This window comes from Oncorhynchus mykiss, chromosome 28 (assembly GCF_013265735.2).
Source record: "Oncorhynchus mykiss isolate Arlee chromosome 28, USDA_OmykA_1.1, whole genome shotgun sequence".
In the NCBI taxonomy this organism is placed as follows: Eukaryota; Metazoa; Chordata; class Actinopteri; order Salmoniformes; family Salmonidae; genus Oncorhynchus; species Oncorhynchus mykiss.
The window spans coordinates 458991-486339 of NC_048592.1; the positions used below are offsets into that span (position 1 = coordinate 458991).

At 41.3% G+C, this 27349-nt stretch overlaps 1 protein-coding gene across 1 annotated transcript; it reads left to right on the forward strand.

Moving 5' to 3' along the window:
- Positions 1–8416: 8416 nt before the first annotated feature.
- On the forward strand, positions 8417–10737 carry LOC110508303 (Krueppel-like factor 2). The gene is made up of 3 exons (XM_021588718.2): positions 8417–8638; positions 8744–9734; positions 9897–10737. Exons 1-3 carry the CDS (start codon positions 8570–8572, stop codon positions 10070–10072), a joined length of 1236 nt encoding a protein of 411 aa, XP_021444393.2. The 5' UTR covers positions 8417–8569; the 3' UTR covers positions 10073–10737.
- Positions 10738–27349: the final 16612 nt, after the last annotated feature.

Below are 27349 nucleotides of genomic sequence, written 5' to 3' on the forward strand. Positions count from 1 at the left end.
CCCCCAAGACTACTGGCATCAAAAGCAGAACGGGCAAATATTGCTTTCTTCTTGGTGGCAGACTTCTATTGGTAAATCACAGAAAAACAAAACAACATACTTGGTAAGGAAAACAATAGTGTCGGGTCGGAGCTCCTCGGGCCTTCATAAATGAAACCAATGGCACTAAAGGCGGTAATGCAAATGTCATCAACCCCATCACCATTCTGACCACCGGAATCGTTACTTACTTACACCTGAATGGGTTGGGTCATACAAGCCATCAAATACCTCCAACTTTTCCAGTTTAAATGTGACATCCCAGGCATACATACAGTAAAGAACACCTACTAAAGGGTAAAACAATAAATAAATTGAGACACAGCTGCATTCAAGAAATTGGTTTGATGGGAAGTCTTGATGTCATCAGCCTCCCCTTCCTTGAGGAACAATAGAGGAGAAAAAAAGAACAAAAGAGGACCCCACTTGTGCTATGTCATCACTTACCTGGGCCACTAATTGAGATGTGCCTTTTGTTAAGTAAAGGAGACTGGGGTGCTATTGGGAAAACAGTTTCAGATGATCCTGGCACCTGATATAGTTGCATTTAGTCAAGTCTGCTGAGCAGTGACAAAGCATCCTAGCACTAATGAAAGTCAAGGAGCCATAGCTAAGGTTTGTGCCACAAGTCTACTAATTTCTCCCTCTCTCACCTGTCCATCTCGTCATTTGAATTCCATGCTGTCACTGTCACTTGTCCACTCAAGCTTAACATTATTGTCATCTATCACCCACCAGGTGCCCTTGGAGAGTTCCTCAATGAGCTTGACACCTTGATAAGCTAATTTCCTGATGATGGCTCATCGCTCTTCAAACTTGGCAACTTCAACCTCCCGACGTCTGCCTTCAATTCATTTCTTTCCAACTCTCTCTTTCCCCTTCTTGCCTCTTTTGACCTTACCCTTTCCAAATCCCCTCCAACTCACAAGGCAGGCAATACGCTTACCCTCATCTTTACTAGAGGATGCTCGCCTACTGATCTCACTGCAACCTCCATTCAGGTCTATGATCACTACTTTGTTTCCTTTTCTGTCTCCCTTTCCTCCAAATCTAACCACTCTGCCCCTACCCAGATGGTTATGTGCCATCACAATCTTAACTCTTTCTCTACCACTACGCTCTCCTCTTCTATCCTATTATCTCTCCCTTCTGCTCACTCCTTCTCCCTCAAGTCTCCTGATTCTGCCTCTTTGACCCTACTTTCCTCCCTTTCAACATATTCCCAGTGGGTCAGAAGTTTACATACATTTAATTGGCATTTGGTAGCATTGCCTTCAAATTGTTTAACTTGGGTCAAACGTTTCAGGTAGCCTTCCACAAGCTTCCCACAATAAGTTGGGTGAATGTTGGCCCATTCCTCCTGACAGAGCAGGTGTAATTGAGTCAGGTTTGTAAGGGCTTCTTGATCGCACACACTTTTTCAGTTCTGCCCACAAATGTTCTATAGGCTTGAGGTCAGGGCTTTGTAATGGCCACTCCGATATCTTGACTTTGTTGTCCTTAAGCCATTTTGCCACAACTTTGGATGGCCACTGTCCATTTGGAAGACACATTTGCAAACAAGCTTTAACTTTCTGACTGATGTCTTGAGATGTTGCTTCAATAGATCCACATAATGTTCCGTCTTCATGATGCCATCTATTTTGTGAAGTGCACCAATCCCTCCTGCAGCAAAGCACCCCCACAACATGATGCTGCCACCCTCGTGCTTCATGGTTGGGATGGTGTTATTCGGCTTGCAAGCCTCCCCCTTTTTCCTCCAAACATAACGATGGTCATTATGGCCAAACAGTTATATTTTTTGTTTCATCAGACCAGAGGACATTTCTCCAAAAAGTACGACCTTTGTCCCCATGTGCAGTTGCAAACCATAGTCTGGCTTTTTTATGGAGGTTTTGGACCAGTGTCTTCTTCCTTTCTGAGAAGCCTTTCAGGTTATGTCGATATAGGACTCGTTTTCACTGTGGATATAGATACTGTTGTACCTGTTTCCTCCAGCATCTTCACAAGGTCCTTTGCTGTTGTTCTGGGATTGATTCACACTTTTTGCACCAAATTACGTTTATCTCTAGGAGACAGAAAGCATCTCCTTCCTGAGCTGCATGACGGATGCGTGGTCCCATGGTGTTTATACTTGCGTACTATTGTTTGTACAGATGAATGTGGTATCTTCAGGCCTTTGGAAATTGCTCCCAAGGATGAACCAGATCTTGGCTGATTTCTTTTGATTGTTCCATGATGTCAAGCAAAGAGGCACTGAGTTTGAAGGTAGGCCTTGAAATACATCCACAGGTACACCTCCAATTGACTCAAATTATGTAAATTAGCCTATCAGAAGCATGACATCATTTTCTGGAATTTTCCAAGCTGTTTAAAGGCACAGTCAACTTAGTGTATGTCAACTTCTAACCCAACGGAATTGTGATACAGTGAATTATAAGCAAAATAATCTGTCTGTAAACAAATGTTGGAAAAATTACTTGTGTCACGCACAAAGTAGATGTCCTAAACGACTTGCCAAAACTATAGTTTGTTAACAAGACATTTGTGGAGTGGTTGAAAAACAAGTTTAAATCACTCCAACCTAAGTGTATGTAAACTTACGGCTTCAACTGTATGTGTAACCAAGGGTGTAATCTTTACACCGATTCTGTTGCAAAACGTTTGGTCTGTTTTGCAACAGAGTTTATATTTGACCAATTCAGTTAGGTCCCTCCCCGTTTCGTTTGCTCCATTTTGCTTCCCTTTGGTTCTTAAACAGTTTCCATAATGAATACACCCCTGCTTGCAAGTATTTGCCAACTTTCGAGTCTTACAACCCTGTTGTGCCGAAAAGCTCCCCCCTCCCCCTTCACGTGAATGTGCATGCACTCAATTCTTCATTGCTGCGACTTGCTTGCTGGTTGAGATTTCACACACATTTTTTATGTCGGTTTGTTCGCGGGGGAGGCACTAGTAATGTCTGCAGTTTTTGCTTTGGCTATTTGTTTAATATAACACACATACTTGAATTATTAATTTGGTTGCCTATCCTGACCTGAAGTTTGTTCTGTAGAAAGCATTTAACTTTGATGTGTGCCACAGAAAGCATTTGACTTTAGCCACAATATAAGGAAATTATCTTGCCTGCCGAAACCCCCCCCCCCCCCCCCCCCCCCCTTCTATCTTGGGACTGCAAGGCCTGGCACACCTTTTGGCTACCTATCATGCCCTCTGATTGTGTGCCACTGGAAGTATTCGACTAGTCACAAAAGGAATTGGTTATTTAAGCAATAATAGTTTTCAGAGCCCTCTACTATTCTCTCTACCCATCCCTCAATCCCCCATCCCATCTTGCTTTTCCTTCATTTTTTTTTAACACTTTTTCTGTTTAAGATTTTAAGAATGTAGGTAGAGTAGTAATAATAATAATAATTGTACTCTGTGTGAAAAATAATATTATAATATATAAGTCAACATGAGTGCATATCCATAATCACAGTAAACTGTTATAATAATAGAAAAAAATAATAAAAAATGTATAAATGTGTAATAATTGAATAAACAAAACTATGACTGAATGTGCCTCCTTGAAGAATCCTCTTCCCAATAGGTCCCTTCATCCTCAATAGGACACCCCCAGCACCTCCACCATCCCCATCAACCTCCCCTCACCCCACCCCACCCCTCAACCACAAAACACAATAATGATAATAATTTAAATAAAAAATATATACCAAGATATATATCCACACACGTACAGTACATATACATAAACATTTTCACTATACACTCAACATACAGTGCCTTGCGAAAGTATTCGGCCCCCTTGAACTTTGCGACCTTTTGCCACATTTCATGCTTCAAACATAAAGATATAAAACTGTATTTTTTTGTGAAGAATCAACAACAAGTGGGACACAATCATGAAGTGGAACGACATTTATTGGATATTTCAAACTTTTTTAACAAATCAAAAACTGAAATATTGGGCGTGCCAAATTATTCAGCCCCCTTAAGTTAATACTTTGTAGCGCCACCTTTTGCTGCGATTACAGCTGTAAGTCGCTTGGGGTATGTCTCTATCAGTTTTGCACATCGAGAGACTGAAATTTTTTCCCATTCCTCCTTGCAAAACAGCTCGAGCTCAGTGAGGTTGGATGGAGAGCATTTGTGAACAGCAGTTTTCAGTTCTTTCCACAGATTCTCGATTGGATTCAGGTCTGGACTTTGACTTGGCCATTCTAACACCTGGATATGTTTATTTTTGAACCATTCCATTGTAGAGTTTGCTTTATGTTTTGGATCATTGTCTTGTTGGAAGACAAATCTCCGCCCCAGTCTCAGGTCTTTTGCAGACTCCATCAGGTTTTCTTCCAGAATGGTCCTGTATTTGGCTCCATCCATCTTCCCATCAATTTTAACCATCTTCCCTGTCCCTGCTGAAGAAAAGCAGGCCCAAACCATGATGCTGCCACCACCATGTTTGACAGTGAGGATGGTGTGTTCAGGGTGATGAGCTGTGTTGCTTTTACGCCAAACATAACGTTTTGCATTGTTGCCAAAAAGTTCAATTTTGGTTTCATCTGACCAGAGCACCTTCTTCCGCATGTTTGGTGTGTCTCCCAGGTGGCTTGTGGTAATCTGTAAACAACACTTTTTATGGATATCTTTAAGAAATGGCTTTCTTCTTGCCACTCTTCCATAAAGGCCAGATTTGTGCAATATACTTTTGTTGTCCTATGGACTGTTGATTCTTCACAAAAAGATACAGTTTTATATCTTTATGTTTGAAGCCTGAAATATGGCAAAAGGTCGCAAAGTTCAAGGGGGCCGAATACTTTCGCAAGGCACTGTATCTCTTTTCCTACATCAGATATGCGGGTGACATTTCCACCTGGATGACAGCATATAATCAGCAAGATGGAGATGCTCTTCATCCGAGAGAATGCCTGCCCATTCTTAGAATTCAGATAATCCGAGATTATCACATATAATTTACATTCCAACCCTAACCTGAACGTTCTGCTTCTTCCTCCACACCATCCAGCGATGCCCCAAAGATGCTAAATCAGAGCCTTGTCAGCTCCCGTTTTGACTACTTCAACTCACACCCTGTTGGAATCCCTGCATTCTCAGATTCCCCTCTGTTATTAATCTCTATATTGCAATCAATGAAGTGTTTCATAATGCTGTACTTTAATTAACATATATATTCAGATCATTCCAGAGAGATAAGGGGTGTTATGTCTCCAGGGAGGGTGGTAATTCCTCACCCATGCCAACAAAATGCTACTTCTTGTGTGGTCTATGCCTTGAAAGTAAGTATAAAAGTAATGCACAATTAACCTACTGAAAGTGTACTGACTACAAGGCAAAACAGAACTGTCAAATTATATTATATCTGTGTCGTTGTATACTTGCGAATTAGAATCTTAAGTGTAACATAATTTTGTTGGGGAAAACTGAAATGCCCATGAAATTTCTTTCCCAATTTGCTGAATGTGTTCTGAAGGAGGAGTCAATTGTCTTTTCAAATACGGACAAAGATGTTAACATCATGAGAGAAGAAATAGCAGTCACTCTCCCCCAAAACACTGGTATGTTGAATTTCTAATTTAATATAATGGTAGATAAAAAAAAAATTAAAACATTTATATGGATCTTTCAAGGTTATCTTTGATCAAACTTCTGACTCGATGGCCACTAAAACACATGTATTTAAATAATTATGTTACAAGAAAGCTATACTATTCCCTTGTTCCCTGTTCGCTCAGAAAAATACATGTAAAGATGTATAAACTACTTGACATTATGTTTCGCTAGATGACCTGAGCCAACTGTGCCACTTCTGTGGGGAGGTGGACAATAATGAGAAAGACATTAACTGGGTAATTGCTTGCTCACTTCTAAAAGCAATTTTTTAGGAATACGAATTTGTATAAGCAGAAATATTTCTAGAGGTAGTGTCATCCGCTTTGTCTGATAATGAAATAATTGTAATTCAAGAAATTGAATTTCTTTTAAATATATTAGAATTTTTTATCATAAATTTCAGATTGGTTGTGACCGCTGCCCACGATGGTTCCACCAGTCCATCATTGGAGGATTATGTCTACGCTGCCTGTCAGGACTAGGTTAGGCTTGAGTTCCAGTTGACGATATCACCTGGAAAACGTTGCATAAAAAGTGGACTAAATGTTTAGTCGAGCTGTTGCAGCTTTCCAATATTTGTTTATGTTATTTGTCTTTTTATATTTGATTTATTGTCATTTTCTATCTCATTATGCAAAGATCAACATTTGTATTTCTTATTTAGTGTTTGTTAACAAACTTAACTTTCTGTGATGTTTTTGTGTTATTGTGTGAGTATTTGTGTTATCTTTATTTTCTTAACATTACAAAATGTTTCTTTATACTCAAATGTTGCTTTCTGTGGCACACACTACTGGTCAACATGAGCTACCAAAATGATTCTAATTTCCTTAATTTTGTGGCTAGAGTCAAATACTTTCTGTGGCACACATCAGAGTCAAATACTTTCTATAGAACAAACATCACGTCAGGATAGGCAAACAAATGGATAATTAATGTATGTGTGTTATATTAAACATGGAAGACAGAGTTAAATGTAGGCAAGCAATAAACATTTCAGAACTACTACTCGTCGAATAAGACATGGGAGAGATGACTAATTTTGGCAAAGAGATTTATTTATAGACTAATAGACTTGAAACAAATAGCCAAACTAAAACTGCAGACATTCCTAGTGCCTCCCCCCGCGATCAAACCGACAAAAATAATATATAAAACGCAGCCTAACGTGATCAGAAATTTTAACTAGCAAGCAAGTCGCAGCAATGAAGAATTGCGTCTGGCAGAGGGGAGTTTTTCGGCACCACACTGGCTGCATCATCATTTTGTAGGGAGGTTCCCCAGAGCTTTATAGGCTCACCTGAAAGGCAGAGTGGGGAGAGAGACAGACAGCAACACAATTAAACCCAACCAAATCATGAGAAAACAAAAAGATAATTATTTCCAATGTGTCAAGTAATTAACTAAAAAAGAGCAAACTAGAATTCTATTTGGCCCTAAACAGAGAGTACACAGTTGCAGAATACCTGACCACTGTGACTAACCCAAACTTAAGGAAAGCTTTAACTATGTACAGACTCAGTGAACATAGCCTCGCTATTGAGAAAGGCCGCCGTGGGCAGACCTGGCTCTCAAGAGAAGACAGGCTATGTGCATGTGTAACGGATGTGAAACGGCTAGCTGAGTTAGCGGTGGTGCGCGCTAAATAGCGTTTCAATCGGTGACGTCACTTGCTCTGAGACCTTGAAGTAGTAGTTCCCCTTGCTCTACAAGAGCTGCTGCTTTTGTGGAGCGATGGGTATAACAATGCTTTGAGGGTGACTGTTGTTGATGTGTGCAGAGGGTCCCTGGTTCACGCCCGGGTATGGCCGAGGGGACGGTCTAAAGTTGTACTGTTACATTGATGCTGTTGACCCGGATCACTGGTTGCTGCGGAAAAAGGAGGGGGTCAAAATGGGGGTGAGTGTAACGGATGTGAAACGGCTAGCTTAGTTAGCGGTGGTGCGCGCTAAATAGCATTTCAATCGGTGATGTCACTTGCTCTGAGACCTTGAAGTAGTGGTTCCCCTTGCCGCGGCTTTTGTGGAGCGATGGGTAACGATGCTTCGAGGGTGACTGTTGTCGATGTGTGCAGAGGGTCCCTGGTTCGAGCCCGGGTATGGGCGAGGGGACGGTTTAAAGTTATACTGTTACACATGCTGCCCACAAAATGAGGTGGAAACTGAGCTGCACTTCCTAACCTCCTGCCAAATGTATGACCATATTAGAGACACATATTTCCCTCAGATCCACAAAGAATTTGAAAACAAACCCCATTTCTATAAACTCCCGTATCTACTGGGTAAAATATTACAATGTGCCATCAACAGCAGCAATATTTGTGACCTGTTGCCACAAGAATGGGGCAGCCTGTGAAGAACAAACAACATTGTAAATACAACCCATATTTATGTTTATTTATTTTCCCTTTTGTACTTGAACTATTTGTACATCGTTACAACACTGTATATATACATAATATGACATTTGTAATGTCTTTATTATTTTGGAACTTCTGTGATGTTTACTGTCCATTTTTATTGTTTATTTCACATTTGTATATTATCTACTTCACTTGCTTTGGCAATGTTAGCATATGTTTCAAGTCCCTTGAATTGAATTGACAGAGCGCAATAACTTAGCTCATTGGAGGACTGCTTTATATACCGGGGCTAAATTTACCATCATCCTGAACGTATTTCCTCGGCTGCACACAATTGGTCCAGCTACTCGGCTGTCATATTTATAAGCTTGGAGAACCTCCTACTACCATTCAAACTTGCTCATGACTTTGAAGCGCAACTTTGGAAGAGCAACAGTTAGATAGAACGCACTGATTCTGGTGCGAGGTGAGCGCAAAAGGGCACTCACTCACTGAATCAACTTTGGCATATAATAAGGTATCATCTTTTTTTAAATGTCTTTTTCCGGGGTGATTTTGCCATCCATCTCGACATTTGCAAACCAAACCAAAAGTTGTGAACATGTAAGTAAGCCTACAGACCTCTAAAAGTGTTATGTTCATAGCCTTCTGTTTGAGATTCAGCTGTGTGTTTTATGTCTAATGCTGTGATCCTCTTGGTTGTTGCAGAAGTGGAAAAGCGAGATGGACAAACCCATTTCTTCCAGCTGCTCCATTCTTGATATGGTACAGAACATGGACTGTCGCAGTATCGGGAGAAAGGACGACGGGGATCTTTGTAATTACTTAGATCTGGATTTTATTCTGGCCAACACCACTGGCTCAGACAGCATGACTACTGCTGCGCTGGGAGCAGGTTTAGCGGAGTATTACATGTCCTCGACGGATCATCCAGGTAACCTGTTCACCACTGAGAACCCCATGCCATCCTACCCGTCCAGTGAGCACAGCTCCCCGCCTCCCCCCTACAGCACCAGCCTGATGGCGGAGCTTCTCAGGTACGAAGGGGAGAACAGCTACGTGGTCGGTATTACGCGCAACACCTCCAGCATCCAAGGAAGGTTGTATGTGAACTCTACGCCGTTTCTCAGAGAGGACATTTTAGATAACATCAAAGTAGAACCTTCCATGGACGGTTATGGACCTGTTATGGGCATGGTTCCCCAGAGGTGTCCAAAAATCAAGCAAGAGGGCAACGTGTTGTGCATGATGTCTTTCGAGCAGCCGAGAGTAGCCATCTCCCCGCGGGCAGCCAGAAACATGACGCCACCGCTCAGCCCCAACGATCAGGGGAGCTCCGAGTGCTCCCAGCAGGACCCGATGTGTCACTCCATGAGATTCCCACATAACTACCACTCCTCAGCGGCGTACGCACACCACCGCCCCGGGGCGCCTCAAGCCAGCCAAATGCCGATTGGACCATACCAAGGTGCTCACCAGTTCGGAGTGTACGAGGAGGGACTCAGCATGCAACCAAACACACAGAGGGTACTGCTGACGCCCCCATCTTCACCGCTGGAGCTGCTGGAGACCAAACCAAAGAGAGGTCGCCGCACCTGGCCAAGGAAGCGCACGGCGACGCACACCTGCACATTCGGTGGGTGCGGAAAGACCTACACCAAGAGCTCGCATCTGAAGGCGCATCACAGAACGCACACTGGTAAGATAAATATCTTTGCTTTTTTAGCACATTTTTAGCACATTATGCACCATAACATTACACACCTTTACGCGTCACCGTACAATATTACAGGGCCATATTCATGGAGAATAAATGTAGGCCTACTCAAGAGCTTATGTTTCTTTTGTTCTGTCTCCTCAGGTGAAAAGCCATACAATTGCGGCTGGGAAGGCTGCGGCTGGAAATTCGCTCGCTCCGACGAACTGACCCGCCATTTCCGCAAACACACCGGTCACCGGCCCTTCCAGTGCCACCTGTGTGATCGCGCCTTCTCCCGGTCCGACCACCTCGCGCTTCACATGAAGAGACATATGTGATGTGATTGATGTACACGACGACTGATTGGGAGTTATTAAGGGGTGTCCTTCATGCCTATTTTGATTAGGCCTATCGGTCATTTTATTTAAATATTTAAACATGCCATTTTGTTATCCATAAATATATTGAAAAAATGTTCTTATTTTGTAATAATGTAGCTGGTACTACCTTAGTTATATTTGTTATATTAAAGCTTTATAGCGCTTGGTAGGGTGTTTGTTTTTGAGTAAACAGTCCTATGTGGGGCTGGCCCTGTACTTATTTTCTTTCCTTTACAAAACTTTAGTGCTGTGATTGACACAAGTGCCTTTCTGTTATTCTGACTGTGTGCTATTGTAAACACTGTCTATGGCAAAACTACAAGGTCACCAAAATAACAAAACAAGTTTACTTAGTCTACTATGAAATACAATGTTTTGATGTTTAAACTGCCTGAATGTTTTTTTGGAATGTCTCAAATTCTTTAACTTGCCTTTACAGTCAACTGTGATCTGTTTTCATGGAAATCTTACACTTTTGGGTCCAGCCCCTTTGTACACTACCAGGGCTAGATGTCCTGTGTGTGATTATTTTTTACTGAAGTCTATATGCATTTTATACTGTAAATTGTGTATATATTGTAAATATTTAAATACATTTAAATGTATTCTTTATTTGTATTACATCCTTGACTGACCTCTCGATGTGTGCAATTATGCATTTAACCGCATAGTCACCAAAGACTCCAAAGTTGTTCACACATTATACTATAGCTTAGTGAACCACATCCACCCCCATAATATGGGCTTTATATTTAGACAAAAAATTGATGCTGAAGAACAGACCTAAGATCCAACAGACAATCCATTACACAGTCCATTAGACTATAAGCGTATACACAGTGCTACTCTATATACCCCCTCTCAACCTCGAGACTTTGGTTCAATTCAAACAATGATATTTTCCAGCTGTTAGTCAGCCAAGGCCAGCTTCTTGTGGGTTAAGCCTATAAATACAAACATTACATTTCCATAATTACAGAGAGAGAGAGTGGCTGGGCTGACATCTGGACAGGACAAGACAGGGGGCACAGCACAACACAACAGTCCCAAATGGCACTATATTTACAACAAAGTATGTATTTTTTTATGGAATAGGGTGCCATTTGGGACGCATATGTTTCTGATGGCTAAATTATACATGGACATCAAAGGGTCTTACAATTAACTAATATTGCAATTATACATATGGGGCAGGTTTCCTGGACTGATATTAAGCCTCCTGGACTAAAACACACTTTCAATGGAGACTCTCCATTATGCATGTTACTTAACTCAGGACTAGGCTTAATCTGTTCCTGGGAAACTGGTCCATGGAGTAGTAGATCACAGTTTAAAACATTCTTGGTGGATAAAGATAATATATTATGAGTGTACTTCCATTTATAAAACATTTGACGTTGACAGAGCTTTCTGGCGTGAACTTAACTGTGGACTTTACTAAAAGAAGCCAAAGACTATCATCACCAAAGACAGAGGGAGGAAAATGAAAAGGCTATAATACAGTTTATCACACCAAAACACAAGTTTGACAGAAATACAGTTTCAGTACTATAAAAGTTAAATGAGCTCCAATAAAACCACACCTTCCATTTTAAGTGGCACCACTCTGTCCCTGAAGGAGACACTTTTTAATACAACCCACTATGCTGATTAATCAAATAAATATGTATGGTACTGTCCAGGACAGGTAGGAACAGGCAGCTGCACCTAGTACATCTCACTCAATGCCTCTGCATTTACATTGTGTATATGTCTCACACACTGAATTTACATACAGTAGGTTGTTAAGAGAAAAAATAGAAAATAACATTGAACTTAAGTCCATTTTGGAGAGGATTTTAACATTTGCAGAAGAACAAGGCCCATCATAGTATTTTAGTTCAATCTACCAACATCTTGTTAGAATAGATCAAGTAAAAAAATTAATTAAAAAAAGAGAAGTAAAAGTCAGGCTAATAATAACTAATTGAGCAGTGAAATGCAAATCTAACATTTTCATTTCACTTTTCTGTTCTTGTGAAAGTGACTTTTACGACAGAGAGAGAGACAGAGAGAGAATAGACCTAAGACACTACCATTTCTTGGAATGTTATATGAATTGCATTTATATTAAATGATACAAAGAGGATTACAATTATTTTAAGAAAATCCCACATTTTGAAGGAATATTTATAATCATATACATTATTATATATTGTTAGACATGAAATTAGCCATTTTGGTTGTGGATAAAAAATACATTGTAGCACATTTATACATATTCAGGTACATTATTTTTGCTTTCGTACACCTTCAGGCCAACACTGGAGAAAGGTGCTGCAGCACATAGTTGAATATACACACATTGTGGCTTTGTCCCAAATGTCACCCTATTCAATGCACTACTTTTAACCAGGGTGCATAGGGAATAGGGTGCCATTTGAGACACTATATAAGAGTTCCTTGAATAAACACACAAATAACCCTCATCGTCAATGAATACAACAATACCATTTTACATGGACGCTTTATAAGGCATATTAGAACCCCACATCCTCACACTGAGTAGCGGCCATGATCAAACTGGTGTTTATGAGTGATGCAAGGCAGGATTGATCAAATGAAATTTTGAGCATCCCGCAAAGGCGGAAGTGTTGCTAACATTTACTATAGCAAATTTCAATTTACAAAAAGAACCAGACGTTTTCGTCTTTTCAGCTTCTAGTCATGAAATCTATGCAGCCTACTCAATCACTTTTTATAGCTACTGTTTACAGGCCTCCTGGGCCATATACAGCGTTCCTCACTGAGTTCCCATCAGACCTTGTAGTCATAGCAGATACCATTCAAATTTTTGGTGACTTTAATATTCACATGGAAAAGTCCACAGACCCACTCCAAAAGGCTTTCAGAGCCATCATTGACAATGGGTTTTGTCCAACATGTCTCCAGACCTACTCACTGCCACAGTCATACTCTGGACCTAATTGTGTCCCATGGAATAAATGTTGTGGATCTTAATGTTTTTCCTCTTAATCCTGGACTATCGGACCACTATTTTACTACGTTTGTAAACACAACAAATAATCTGCTCAGACCCCAACCAAAGAGCATCAAGATTCCTTGATGCTCTTCCAGACTCCCTCTGCCTAACCAAGGACGTCAGAGAACAAAAATCAGTTAACCACCTAACTGAGGAACTCAAACCTTGTGCAATACCCTAGATGCAGTTGCACCCCTTAAAACTAAAAACATTTGTCGTAAGAAACTAGCTCCCTGGTATACGGAAAATACAGAGCTCTGAAGCAAGTTTCCAGTAAATTGGAACGGAAATGGCGCCACACCAAACTCTTCTGACTAGCTGGGAAAGACAGGACCGTGCAGTATCGAAGAGCCCTCACTGCTGCTCGACCATCCTATTTTTCCAACTTAATTGAGGAAAATAAGAACAATCCCCCCCAAAAATGTGATACTCTCGCAAAGCTAACTAAAAAGTAGCATTCCCGAATAGAGGATGGCTTTCACTTCAGCAGTAAAAAATGTATGAACTTCTTTGAGGAAAATATCATGATTATTAGAAAGCAAATTATGGACGCCTCTTTAAATCTGCGTATTCCTCCAAAGCTCAGTTGTCCTGAGTCTGCACAACTCTGCCAGGACCTAGGATCAAGGGAGACACTCAAGTGTTTTAGTACTATATCTCTTGACACAATGATGAAAATAATCATGGCCTCTAAACCTTCAAGCTGCATACTGGACCCTAATTCCAACTAAACTACTGAAAGAGGTGGTTCTTGTGCTTGGCCCTCCTATGTTGAACATAATAAACGGCTCTCTATCCACCGGATGCGTACCAAACTCACTAAAAGTGGCAGTAATAATGCCTCTCTTGAAAAAGCCAAACCTTGACCCAGAAAATATTTTTAAAACTAAATCGGCCTATATAGAATTTCCCATTCCTCTGAAAGAATTTTGAAAAATCTGTTGCGCAGCAACTCACTGCATCCGGAAGACAAACACTTTACACAAAATGCTTCAGTCTGGTTTTAGACCCCATCATAGCACTGAGACTGCACTCGTGAAGGTGGTAAATTACCTTTTAATGGCGTCAGACCGAGGCTCTGCATCTGTCCTCGTGCTCCTAGACCTTAGTGCTGCTTTTGATACCATCGATCACCACATACTTTTGGAGAGATTGGAAACCCAAATTGGTCTACACGGACAAGTTCTGGCCTGGTTTAGATCTTATCTGTCGGAAAGATATCAGTTTGGCTCTGTGAGTGGTTTGTCCTCTGACAAATCAACTGTAAATTCCGGTGTTCCTCAAGGTTCCGTTTTAGGACCACTATTGTTTTCACTATATATCTTACCTCTTGGGGATTTCATTCGAAAACATAATGTAAACTTTCACTGCTATGCGGATGACACACAGCTGTACATTTCAATGAAACATGGTGAAGCTCCAAAATTGCCCTTGCTGGAAGCCTGTGTTTCAGACATAAGGAAGTGGATGGCTGCAAAATGTCGAATTTAAAACTCGGACAAAGCAGAGAGGCTTGTTCTAGGTCCCAAGAAACAAAGAGATCTTCTGTTGAATCTGACAATTAATCTTGATGGTTGTACAGTCGTCTCAAATAAAACTGTGAAGGACCTTGGCGTTACTCTGGACCCTGATCTCTCTTTTGACGAACATATCAAGACTGTTTCAAGGACAGCTTTTATTCATTTACGTAACATTGCAAAAATCAGAAATGTTCTGTCCAAACATTATGCAGAACAATTCATCCATGCTTTTGTTACATCTAGGTTAGACTACTGCAATTCTCTACTTTCCGGCGACCCAGATAAAGCACTAAATAAACTTCAGTTAGTGCCAAATACGGCTGCTAGAATCCTGACTAGAACCAAAAAATTTGATCATATTTCTCCAGTGCTAGCTTCTCTACACTGGCTTCCTGTTAGAGGTGGAGTCAGGGCTTTCTCCTATAGAGCTAAATTTTTATGGAATGGTCTGCCTACCCATGTGAGAGATGCAACCTCGGTCTCAAACTCCAAGTCTTTATTGAAGACTCATCTCTTCAGTAGGTCCTATGATTGATTGTAGTCTGGCCAATGAGTGTGAAAGTGAACTGAAAAGCACTGGAGCAACAAACCACCCTTGCTGTCTCTGCCTGGCTGGTTCCCCTCTCTCCACTGGGATTCTCTGCCTCTAAACCCTATTACAGGGGCTGAGTCACTGGCTTACTGGTGCTCTTCCATGCCGTCCCTAGGAGGGGTGTGTCACTTGAGTGGGTTGAGTCACTGACGTGGTCTTCCTGTCTGACCTGTTCACTGTGATTACTATTATTTGACCATGCTGGTCATTTATGAACATTTTAACATCTTGGTCATGTTCTGTTATAATCTCCACCCGGCACAGCCAGAAGTGGACTGGCCACCCCTCATAGCCTGGTTCCTCTCTAGGTTTCTTCCTAGGTTTTGGCCTTTCTAGGGAGTTTTTCCTAGCCACCATGCTTCTACACCTGCATTGCTTGCTGTTTCTGGTTTTAGGCTGGGTTTCTGTACAGCACTTTGATGTATCAGCTGATGTAAGAAGGGCTATATAAATTGATTTGATTTGAAAAAAGTCATCAAATAAAAAAATAAAAAACTTCTTAAGGCTAGGGGGCACTATTTTCACATCCGGATGAAAAGTGTGCCCAAAGTAAACTGTCTGCTACTCAGGCCCAGAAGCAAGGATATGCATATAATTGATAGATTTAGATAGAAAACACAAAAGTTTCTAAAACTGTTAAAATTATGTCTGTGAGTATTACAGAACTTATTTGGCTGGCGAAACCCCGAGGACAAACCATCCAGGAAAAATAAATTGAGGTCACTCTCTTTTCAATGGGTTTTCTATGGGAAACTAGAATTCTAAGGCAGTTGCGCTTGCAGTTCCTATCGCTTCCACTAGATGTTAACAGTCTTTAGACATTGGTTGATGTTTTTCCTTTGAGAAATGAAGAAGTAGCCCTGTTCAGAACGAGGGTCGAGTGAAGTGTACTGTTTGTTAGAGGCGCGTGACCTGAACGCACGCTCCATGGTTTGCTTTTGCCGTAAAGCTTTTTTGAAATCTGACACTGTGGCAGGATTAAAAAGAAGTTCATATTTAAACCCATGTATAACACTTGTATGATTTATGAATTATTATTATGAGTCTTTCTGTTTTTGAATTTGTCGCACTATTTCACTGGGTGTTGTCAAATCTATCCCGTTAGCGCGCAAAGGGATCACTAAACAGTTTTAACAAACCTGTTTGGAAAACTAAAACTGTCATGTTTGACTCCAAAAAAAGATGATGAATTATGTTTAGTTTGAGTTTGACTTCTTGGGCAAAAATGTAATGCAGTTTTCAAGCTTTTTTTCTAATTGGGTTTTCAAGCTTCTGAATCTGATGGGTCACATTGAGACTGACTTGAATTGACATTTTAGTCACTTAGCAGACATAATTTAAAGGAGCAATTAGAATTGAGTGCCTTGCTCAAGGGCACATCAACAGATTTTTCCTCTAGTCATCTCGGGGATTTGAAGCAGCACCCTTTTGGTTACTGACCCAACAATCTTAACCTCTAGGCTACCCGCTGCCCCTAGAGTCAGGAAGATTACGTTGCCACGAGTAGCACCACAGACATTGTTCGCTTTCTCTTGATCAGACATTGATTGCATCAACTAATGATTGCGTACCACATCATCGGCTGTGCAGTCGGGCACCAGATTGCTATAAGCAAGTCGGTTTGGGTTCCTCTTCTCAGACGTTGCTAACGAATGCCAGATCTTACAACCCCTAGATAGGTATTATACACATCAGCTAACCACATAATATGGTATAGCAGTCTGGTGCCCAACTGCACAGTCAATGATTTGGCAAGCAACCATTGGTTGATGCATGCAATGTCTGAGCAGGGGAACCAGGGCTCTACACTGACCTTTTTTACAAGGTTAAAAATGTAGGCACACACATAAAAACATTGGAGGTAATAAAGCTAGAATCCTTATTTCTCCCTAGTCCTTAAGGATTACAAGCATACCCATAACATGATACAGCCACCACTATGTTTGAAAATATGGAGAGTGGTACTCAGTAATGTGTTGCCCCAAAAATAATACTTTGTATTCAGGACAAAAAGTGAATTGCTTTGCCACCCTTTTTGTTATTACTTTAGTGCCTTGTTGCAAACAGGATGCATGTTTTGGAATGTTTTTTTATTCTGTACGGGCTTCCTTCTATTCACTCTGTAATTTAGGTTAGTATTGTGGAGTAACTACAATGTTGTTGATCCATCCTCAGTTTTCTCCTATCACAGCCATTTAACTCTGTAACTGTTTTAAAGTCACCATTGGCCTCATGGTGAAATCCCTGAGTGGTTTCCTTCCTCTCCGGCAACTGAGTTGGGAAGGACGCCTGTATCTTCGTAGTGACTATGTGTATTGATACACAATCCAAAGTGTAATTGATAACTTCACCATGCTCAAAGGGATATTCATTGTCTGCTTTAATCCATCTACCAATAGGTGCCCTTCTTTGCGAGGCATTGGGAAACCTCCCTGGCCTTTGTAGTTGAATATGTGTTTGAAATTCACTGCTCAACTGAGGGACCTGTCACGTCCACTTTACAGGACTGTTTCGTTTTCGTTTCTCTCTCTTTGTTATTTTGTTTAGTGTTTCTGTTCCAATAAATAACATGAACACTTACGACGCGGCACATTGGTCCGATCCTTCATACTCCTCGTCAGAAGAGGAGGAAAACCGTTACAGGACCTTACAGAAAATTGCATGTGTGGGGTACAGAGATGAGGTAGTCATTCAAAACTCATGTTAAACTCTATTTTTGCACACAGAGCAAGTCCATGCAACTAATTATGCAACTTGTTAAGCAAATACCATCTGAGCAGAGGAACGTGCCCATTGAGATGAGAGCGATGCAAGAATATGCTCTCATACAGAGTATGTGCGCATTTACACTGGTGCGCTTCCCGCTGCCTCAACATGGTAGCAACAGGACCAGAACAGAGGAGGGGAGAGGTCTGATGCATTTAGTATCACTATTGCACCTCCTTTGTCAGCAGGTTTTATAATGATACTGGAGGCATTTTTCAGTTCCATTAGAGATTCTTTCACTGCTTTGGACATATTGTGGAATATCTTTAATTATATTTTCTTATCCAGGAGATTATGTACATCTTTCTCAACTAGGCGGCAATATGTTTCAAGAGAGGGATTTCTGGTTGGTAAAAATGTGCTTTTCCAATAAAATATGTATTTTTCGTTTTCATGTACTCAGGGTGAGAGTCAAGTTCATTGTCACTCAGGTTATCATTCGGAAAAACCTCAGCATTGTTTCCTGGCTAAGAAAAAATAATACAACCCACATGCTTCACGGTTGGGATGGTGTTCTTTGGCTTGCAAGCCTCCCCCTTTTTCCTCCAAACATAACGATGGTCATTATGGACAAACTGTTCTATTTTTGTTTCATCAGACCAGAGGGCATTTCTCCAAAAAGTATGAAAAGTTCATCAAATCAAATAATACAAGGAAGGACTGGTGCACTTCACAAAATAGATGGCTTCATGAGGAATGAAAAATTATGTGGATATTGAAGCAACATCTCAAGACATCAGTCAGGAAGTTAAATCTTGGTTGCAAATGCGTTTTCCAAATGGACAATGATCTCAAGCATACTTCCAAAGTTGTGGCAAAATGGCTTAAGGAGAACAAAGTCAAGGTATTGGAGTGGCCATCACAAAGCCCTGACCTCAATCCTATAGAACATTTGTGGGAGGAACTGAAAATGCGTGTGCAAGCAAGGAGGCCTACAAACCTGACTCAGTTACACCAGCTCTGACAGGAGGAATAGGCCAAAATTCACCCAACTTATTGAGGGAAGCTTGTGGAAGGCTACCCGAAAAGTTTGCCCCAAGTTAAACAATTTAAAGGCAATGCTACCAAATACTAATTGAGTGTATGTAAACTTCTGACCCACTGGGAATGTGATGAAATAAATAAAAGCTGAAATAAACCATTCTCTCTACTATTATTCTGACATTTCACATTCTTAAAATAAAGTGGTGATACTAATGGACCTAAGACAGGGAATTTTTACTAGGATTAAATGTCAGGAATTGTGAAAAACTGAGTTTAAAAGTATTTGGCTGAGGTGTATGTAAACTTCCGACTTCAACTGTATATACAGTGCATTTGGAAGTATTCAGACCCCTTGACTTTGTCCAAATTCAGTTAAGTTTAAAGCCTTATGCTAAAATGTATGACATTTTTAAAAAAAAATCCTCATCAATCACACAATATCCCATAATGACAAAAATAAACAGGTTTTTAGAATTATTTGCACATTTATATATAAAAAAAAAAAAACAGAAATACCGACTTGACATAAGTAATCAGACCCTTTGCTATGAGACTTGAAATTGAGCTCAGGATCATCCTTGAGATGTTTCTACAACTTGATTGGAGTCAACCTGTGGTAAATTAAATTGATTGGAATTGATTTGGAAAGTCACACACCTGTTTATATTAGGTCCCACAGTTGACAGTACATGTCAGAGCAAAAACCAAGCCATGAGGTCGAAAGAATTGTCCGTAGAGTGCCGAAACAGGATTGTGTCGAGGCACAGATCTGGGGAAGGGTACCAAAACATTTCTGCAGCATTGAAGGTCATTCTTAAATGGAAGAAGGTTGAGAGATGGCCACCCAGGAGCTGGCCACCCAGGCCAAACTGAGAAATTGGAGGAGAAGGGCCTTGGTCAGGGAGGTGACCAAGAACCCAATGGTCACTCTGACAGAGCTCCATATTTCCTCTCTGGAGATGGGAGAATGTTCCAGAAAGACAGCCCTCTCTGCAACACTCGACCAATCAGGCCTTTTTCAGCGGTAGGAGACTAGTCAGTACAGAGGGAAAGATCAACGGAACAAAGTATAGAGAGATCCTTAATGAAAACCTGCTCCAGAGCGCTCAGAACTTCAGACTGGGATGAAGGTTCACCTTCCAACAAAACAACGACCCTAAACACACAGCCAAGTCAAGGCATGAGTGGCTTCGGGACAAGTCTCAATGTCCTTGAGTGGCCCAGCCAGAGCCCAGATCGAACCCGATCTAACATCTCTGGAGAGACCTGAAAATAGCTGTGCATCGACACTCCCCATCCAACCTGACAGAGCTTGAGAGGATCTGCAGAGAAGAAGGGGAGAAACTCCCCAAATACAGGTGTGCCAAGCTTGTAGCGTAAGACTCTAAGCTGTCAATGGTGCTTCAACAAAGTACAGAGTAAAGGGTCTGAATACTTAGGTAAATGTGATATTTTTGTTTTTTCCTGTGTAAATTGATTAGGAAAAAACTATTTAATGCATCTTAGAATAAGGTTGTAAGGTACAAAATGTGAAAAAAGTCAAGGGGTCTGAATACTTTACAAATGCACTGTATATCAAGGTATTTTGCACTTACCTCCCTATCTCTGCAGAACTCAATGGAGTATAATTATTGTAGGCCTGCAGTGACAGATCTCACAGCGCATTGGAGTATAATTATTGTAGGCCTGCATTGACAGGCATGAGTGGCCTTTCAATCATGCAGTTGTGAAATGCTTTTGAGATCAAAGGGAGCTGCATGTGCATATTTGTTGATATTCATTGCCAGTTGAGTGAGTGAGTTTTTTGCCAAGTTACTAATTTCAGCAATACTAATCCTGCGTGAGTGAGAGAGAGACATTGCGCAGCAGGTAAAATAATATATAGCCTACAACAGACTAACTCGATAGCAAATACAATACACAGTAGTTTGGATATCACAAATGACTATAACCGTGGCTATAACAGCAAATGTAGGCCTACATGCAGTTGATACAGGTGTGCAGTTGATGAAACCAATGCTGCATACTCCGGTGGTAAAACCGTCTCTCAAGCACACAAAATTGGCAATGGTTCTCCTTTATTCAATACTGGCCATGTCATTCTGACAAAGTAAAAAGTATATATTATTAGAATAGTCTAATTGACAAGTAGCCTAACTCATATGCTGTCAATATCTCCCTGGCCTGAACACTGAATATTTTAGCCTTACAAATAGATAAACATCCTAGTTAGCTACCTCGCCAACCTTAGCCATTTGATCCCTGGTTCATTGAGTGAAGGAATTATTGAGTGAAGGAATTGAGTGAAGGAATTACAGGACCTTGATAAGCTGACTGGTGTGTTTGAGCAAGTTTGGGTCAAGAGCCTGCACACCCAGTAGCTCTCCAGATGGAGGGTTGACAGACCACATGTTTTATACAGTAGCCTATCAGTGCAATATTTTACTTTGTGAGGGCTTAAGTGCCTTGCTCAAGGCCACAACGGCAGGATTTATAATACATGGGATCAAAGACCAGCAGAAATCCATTGTCAATACCAGTGATAATAATGAATGTATGGTTCCTTGCATCATACAACATTTTCAGTCACCTTTTTGGCCCATTGAGATACAAACCAAAAAATCTGTCCTACTTGTCCAAAGGAAAGGTGGCTAAACAGTTAAATGTAACGGATATTAAACTTTGGACACATTTTGTGTGGTGATGTAGGCTAATCTTTATAGTTTCTGACACATCATAGTTTCTGAAGAAATAACACTACTTTGTGCCTTTCTGCGTCCTGCGCAGCTTTGCCAGTGTTTGCAATGATGATGAAAGAATAACATTCAATCACTAATTAAACTGCTCACCTGTGTCTTGCTGCATTCCACCTCTGTGACGCCAAAAGATCTAGGAAGCCGAGCGTGTATCCCGACCTGTAAAAATTGTCTGAACCAAAGGGAGAGTTAATTTTGCATAGCCAGGTGCCCTAGTTATGCCATATATACTGATATCATGGCAAGAGTAAATAGCTGCATGTAATTCAGCAGCTAAGAATAACATGAACTCACTAGACTGCTTGTTTGTGTCATGCTTATTATTGCAATACTGACAACAAAGTTTGTTTGAACATGTCGATAACGTATTTTGTGTAAAACACATAAATAGCTGCATGTAGCCTACTCCCTTCCTAAAAAAAAAAATAGGAAATCGCACTTATGCTTACTGAGGCATGGAATGTAATAGTCTGAACAGTTTTGTGTAGAACATGTCATGTCTAGGCTACACCAGTGACCAGACAAAGTTCGATCAAGGAGGGGGGAGCAGCATCAGAGCACTCAGCACAGCAGAGTGAGCACTCAGCAACGTAAAATAAAAATCCTGTACATTGAGATAAGCCCAAGAGGTATTCTGCTCTAGATGTTCTGAGATGGCCACTACAAGCAGAAAGCAACAACAGTGGCTGGGACTGGACCACTAAGCTCAAACGTACATAATCAAACCCTTAGAGTGAGCCTCTAGAAGCAGCATTATTGGAGAAATGAGGAAGAACACTACTACCCAACCCAAGATGGCCTAAATGAGAACTCTTACCTGGAAGGTTTGGAGAAGGACACATCATAAATATACTATTGAAGTTGCCATTCTTCTTGAATATGTAAAGAGTACCATACTTGAAAATGACTTACAAATTCTCACATTAGGCCAGGCTATGGTTTAAACTTTGTGACAATAATATATTTGTCACATGCGCTACACAAAACATATTTGGTGTCAATTGATTGATGACAGATTGATGTTGCAAAATAAAATCATGTCTTGTTATATAAAGAATCCTGCACCAAAAAACTTTGGTGCTATGGGGTTTTAAGGGCTGTGGTCAAAAGTACTGCACTGTATAGGGAATAGGATGGCATTTGGGATGTAGACTCTGACTCGAAAGCTGTAGAAAACACCATCACTTTCTCTGTGCTCTGTGACTGTAGTAGCAGGGCTCTCAGTCCTGTCAATGGCACTAGTTTAGCACTTTCTTTCGTATTTGACATATTTTACATATCATGTCTCTTCAAATTCGCTCTCATTTGTCTAAATGTTGTTTGTATGTATTCAGGAAACCCTGACAAAGACAGCTTGCTGTCGAAATGTTGGTGAATAAATTACTGCATCGGAGTGTGTGGCTATTCCTTTTCTTTTAATGTATGTATTTTGATTACCTGCTGAGAAGCAAATTGCCCTTCCAGGATGATAAAGGTTTCTATTCTCCTCTCTAGTCTCCTTTCCTCATTCAGCAACACATTGGCAGTAGCAGCATAGTGACAACGCCCTTGACTACAGTTTACATTCTTAACACATTTTACATAACGACAACGACATCCTCCAGCCACTGGTTTCTCTCATTTAAATTCACTTGATAATGTACAAAATAATGTATGTATGGAAAATGGAGGGATGTCCATGAATTGTGTTAACAGATCTTCATTGTTCTAACTATTATCTGTGTGTTTGTAACAATGTTAATTTAATATAATATGACTGTCTCTCTATTGTTGTCCTGACATACACTACTTACTGTTTGTTTACTAATGACAACAGCCATAGGTGATGAGCCTTGACCGAACAGTTCTAATGGACTCAATATTACTGGATGTCAGAAGTGTGTATTTAGAAAAACAGATATACATTATTGGGTTCACTAGCTAATGCAACTATAAAATTGTTGGGGTGGGCTTTGCTTGATGGTGCATCAAGCACTGTAAAGTGTGTGTGTGAGTGTGTGTGAAACTAATGGGTAAATTAGGATTCATTTAAATACATTTGGAACATGCTGAACAGCTGAAGGCACAGCAGGGTGACAAAAGGGGCAGCTGTAGTAGCTAGTCTACCCTTCACTGCTCCTCTCTGAGAGATGAACAGATTAGATTCTAGGGCAATGATGAAGGTGAATAGTTGACACATCACCACATCTGAAATGTGGCTGCTGCCAGTGGAGTGACAGAGACCTCACAGAGGAAGAGAGGTACAGGGTACACACACTGAGGGAAATGTGGGCAAAATTTGGGTATATTTAAATTTTGACACATTTAATTTAGCTCAATCTCCTTTTGGAATGCTGTGTGAAATTAAGCCTAAAAATAGGCCTGAACAATTTTGCCCATTCTAACTACCCATTCCCTCCACGAAAATTAACATATTTTCTAGGCACTGGTTAATGCACATCTTAATCTGGACACCACCTTAGTAGATGGTTTGGTTGGTAAACAATATGGTAATCAGTGCTCAAGCAAAAACAGGCCTTATCTGTACCAACAGCTTTCCTGTTTACTACCTACTTCTAAAGAAGAAGAAACCGGGTGCTCTGCACATTCACTATAGAACGACAGAGGGGGAGAGAAAAGGGAAGTACTAACAAGGCGAGCACACACAAGTTTAATAAGACAGTGTTAGACCAAAAATGAGTTGCTCTGCAATGCTGACACATCAAAACCTCTCCTGTGTCTACCTAACTGACATTTCCCCAAGTACACACAGACACAATTAACTAAGTGACTACTGAGATTAAAAAAATAATTTAAAAAAAATAGTTAGATAAACAGATTTAAAATTAGAAGCATTTTTTTTGTTGTCTTGTGGCATTTTGACCCATGGGGGGAAAAAAATCACCCTTTTTTAAGGGGTTTCCCGAGTGGGGCAGCAGTCTAAGACACTGCAATGCAGTGCTAGAGGCGTCGCAGTGCTAGAGGCGTCAGCCCAGGTGGCGCACAATTGGTCCAGCGTCATCCAGGTTTGGGCAGCCGGGATGTCCTTGTCCCATCGACCTCTAGAGACTCCTTGTGGCAGGCAGGGCACATGCACGCTGACACGGTTGCATGTTGTACGGTGTTTCCTCCGACACATTGGTGCGGCTGGCTTCGGGGTTAAGCGAGCAGTGTGTCAACAAGCAGAGCGGCTTGGCGGGGGTCGTATTTCTGAGGATGCATGGCTCTTGACCATCGCCTCTGCCGAGTCCGTACAGGAATTGCAGCGATGGGACAAGACTGTAACTACCAATTGGGGAGAAAAAGGGATAAAAAGTCAAATAAAATATATAAAATATATATATTGTTTTATCTTGTCTTTTTTGTGAACTTACGCCCCTCAGTCTTCAGTATCTGTTTTGTTCCTTTGATGTAACAAGAGTAAAAAGTATTTTTTTGCTGACTTAAGGATGAACTGTGTATTATGCCAACTATTACAGTGAGTTGTAGGTTGTATTAATCTGCACACGTGCACACACACACACATTTACCATAGGGAGGTGCAGGTCTGTCAGGCATGTTTTTCTTGGGATGCATAACAGGATTGTCTGGTTTCTGCTCAAAATCCCAGGATAAGAAAAAAAACAAAGCACACATCCAAAATGAACACTTTAAAACATAGTTATTCAACAGAAGCTTTAAAGAGACTACATGTTGTCTAGACAGTCATACAGTGATTCTCTTTCAGTCAGACAACTTTGGTACAACATAAACTCAGCAAAAAAAAGAAACGTCCTTTTTTCAGGACCCCATCTTTCAATGATAATTCATAAAAATCCAAATAACTTCACAGATCTTCATTGTAAAGGGTTTAAACACTGTTTCCCATGCTTAAACAATTAATGAACATGAACAAGACACTAACAGCTTACAGACGGTAAGCAATTAAGCCAACAGCTATGAAAACTTAGGACACTAGAGAGGCCTTTCTACTGACTCTGAAAAACACCAAAAGAAAGATGTCCAGGGTACATGCTCATCTGCCTGAACGTGCCTTAGGCATGCTGCAAGAAGGCATGAGGACTGCAGATGTGGCCAGGGCAATAAAGTACAATGTCCGTACTGTGAGACACTACAGGGAGACAGGACAGACAGCTGATCATCCTCACAGTGGCAGACCACGTGTAACAGCACCTGCACAGGATCGGTACATCTGAACATCACACCTGCGGGACAGGTACAGGATGGCAACAACAACTGCCCGAGCTACACCAGGAACGCACAATCCCTCGATCAGTGCTCAGACTGTCCGCAATAGGCTGAGAGAGGCTGGACTGAGGGCTTGTAAAGCCTGTTGTAATGCAGGTCCTCACCAGACATCACCGGCAACAACATCGCCTATGGGCACAAACCCACCGTCCCTGGATCAGACAGGACTGGCAAAAAGTGCTCTTCACTGACGGTCACAGTTTTGTCTCACCAGGGGTGATGGTCGGATTCACGTTTATTGTCGAAGGAATGAGCCTGTACTCAGGAGCGGGATCGATTTGGAAGTGGAGGGTCCTTCATGGTCTGTGGCACTGTGTCACAGCATCATCGGACTGAGCTTGTTGTCATTGCAGGCAATCTCAATGCTGTGCGTTACAGGGAAGACATCCTCCTCCCTCATGTGATACCCTTCCTGCAGGCTCATCCAGCATGACAATGCCACCAGCCATACTGCTCGTTCTGTGCGTGATTTCCTGCACGATAGGAATGTTAGTGTTCTGCCATGGCCAGCAAAGAGCCAGGATCTCAATCCTATTGAGCACTTCTGGGACCTGTTGGATCGGAGGGTGGGGGCTAGGGCCATTCCCCCCAGAAATGTCCGGGAACTTGCAGGTGCCTTGGTGGAAGAGTGGGGTAACATCTCACAGCAAGACATGGTAAATCTGGTGCAGTCCACGAGGAGGAGATGCACTGCAGTACTTAATGCACAGTTGACGTTTCTTTTTTTTTGTTGCTGAGTTTACTATGGGGGTGGCGACTTCGGTTGAAGGTTCTACAATCACACCTGACAAGGCCAATGAAATCCCCACCTTGCTGGGAGCCCCGCGTTCCAAAGGTGATAAGCGTGAAGCCGGATTCATTCCTTAATTTGAATTTATTCCGCTAAGTGTGAACAGGAACAATTCACGCTACTAAAACAAACAATTGGAACAAGAGGGTGTCTTACATTGTGCCAAATAAACTGTCCCTTAGTTCATAAGGTTCTCATAAGTTTCTTAATCACAAACAATTACCTATTCTTCAAATTGCTTGGCCTGGCTATATCAATAAGATGGCTAACGCGACCGAACAACAACGTCTAACAAGCTGGGTTCGGGTTTGTGACCATGTCTTGGTGGTTCCGATAGTGACTTCCTGAGTTGCGGAAGGTGGAGATGGTTTGGGTCGTTGGTCGGATTGAATGTCTCCCGGCTCCTGTGCGCTCTGTCGCCGGCTACTCGAGGAGAGAGGGCAACCAGGTTCTGTGGGTATCCCCCCGCTCCCTGTGTCTGCCTTAGTTATGCACCTCTTGCCTCTCTTCCCAAAACAGTCCGGGTACCACCTCGGTGATCTGGTCCTACATAGACTTTTGAGACCAGGCTAGCTAAC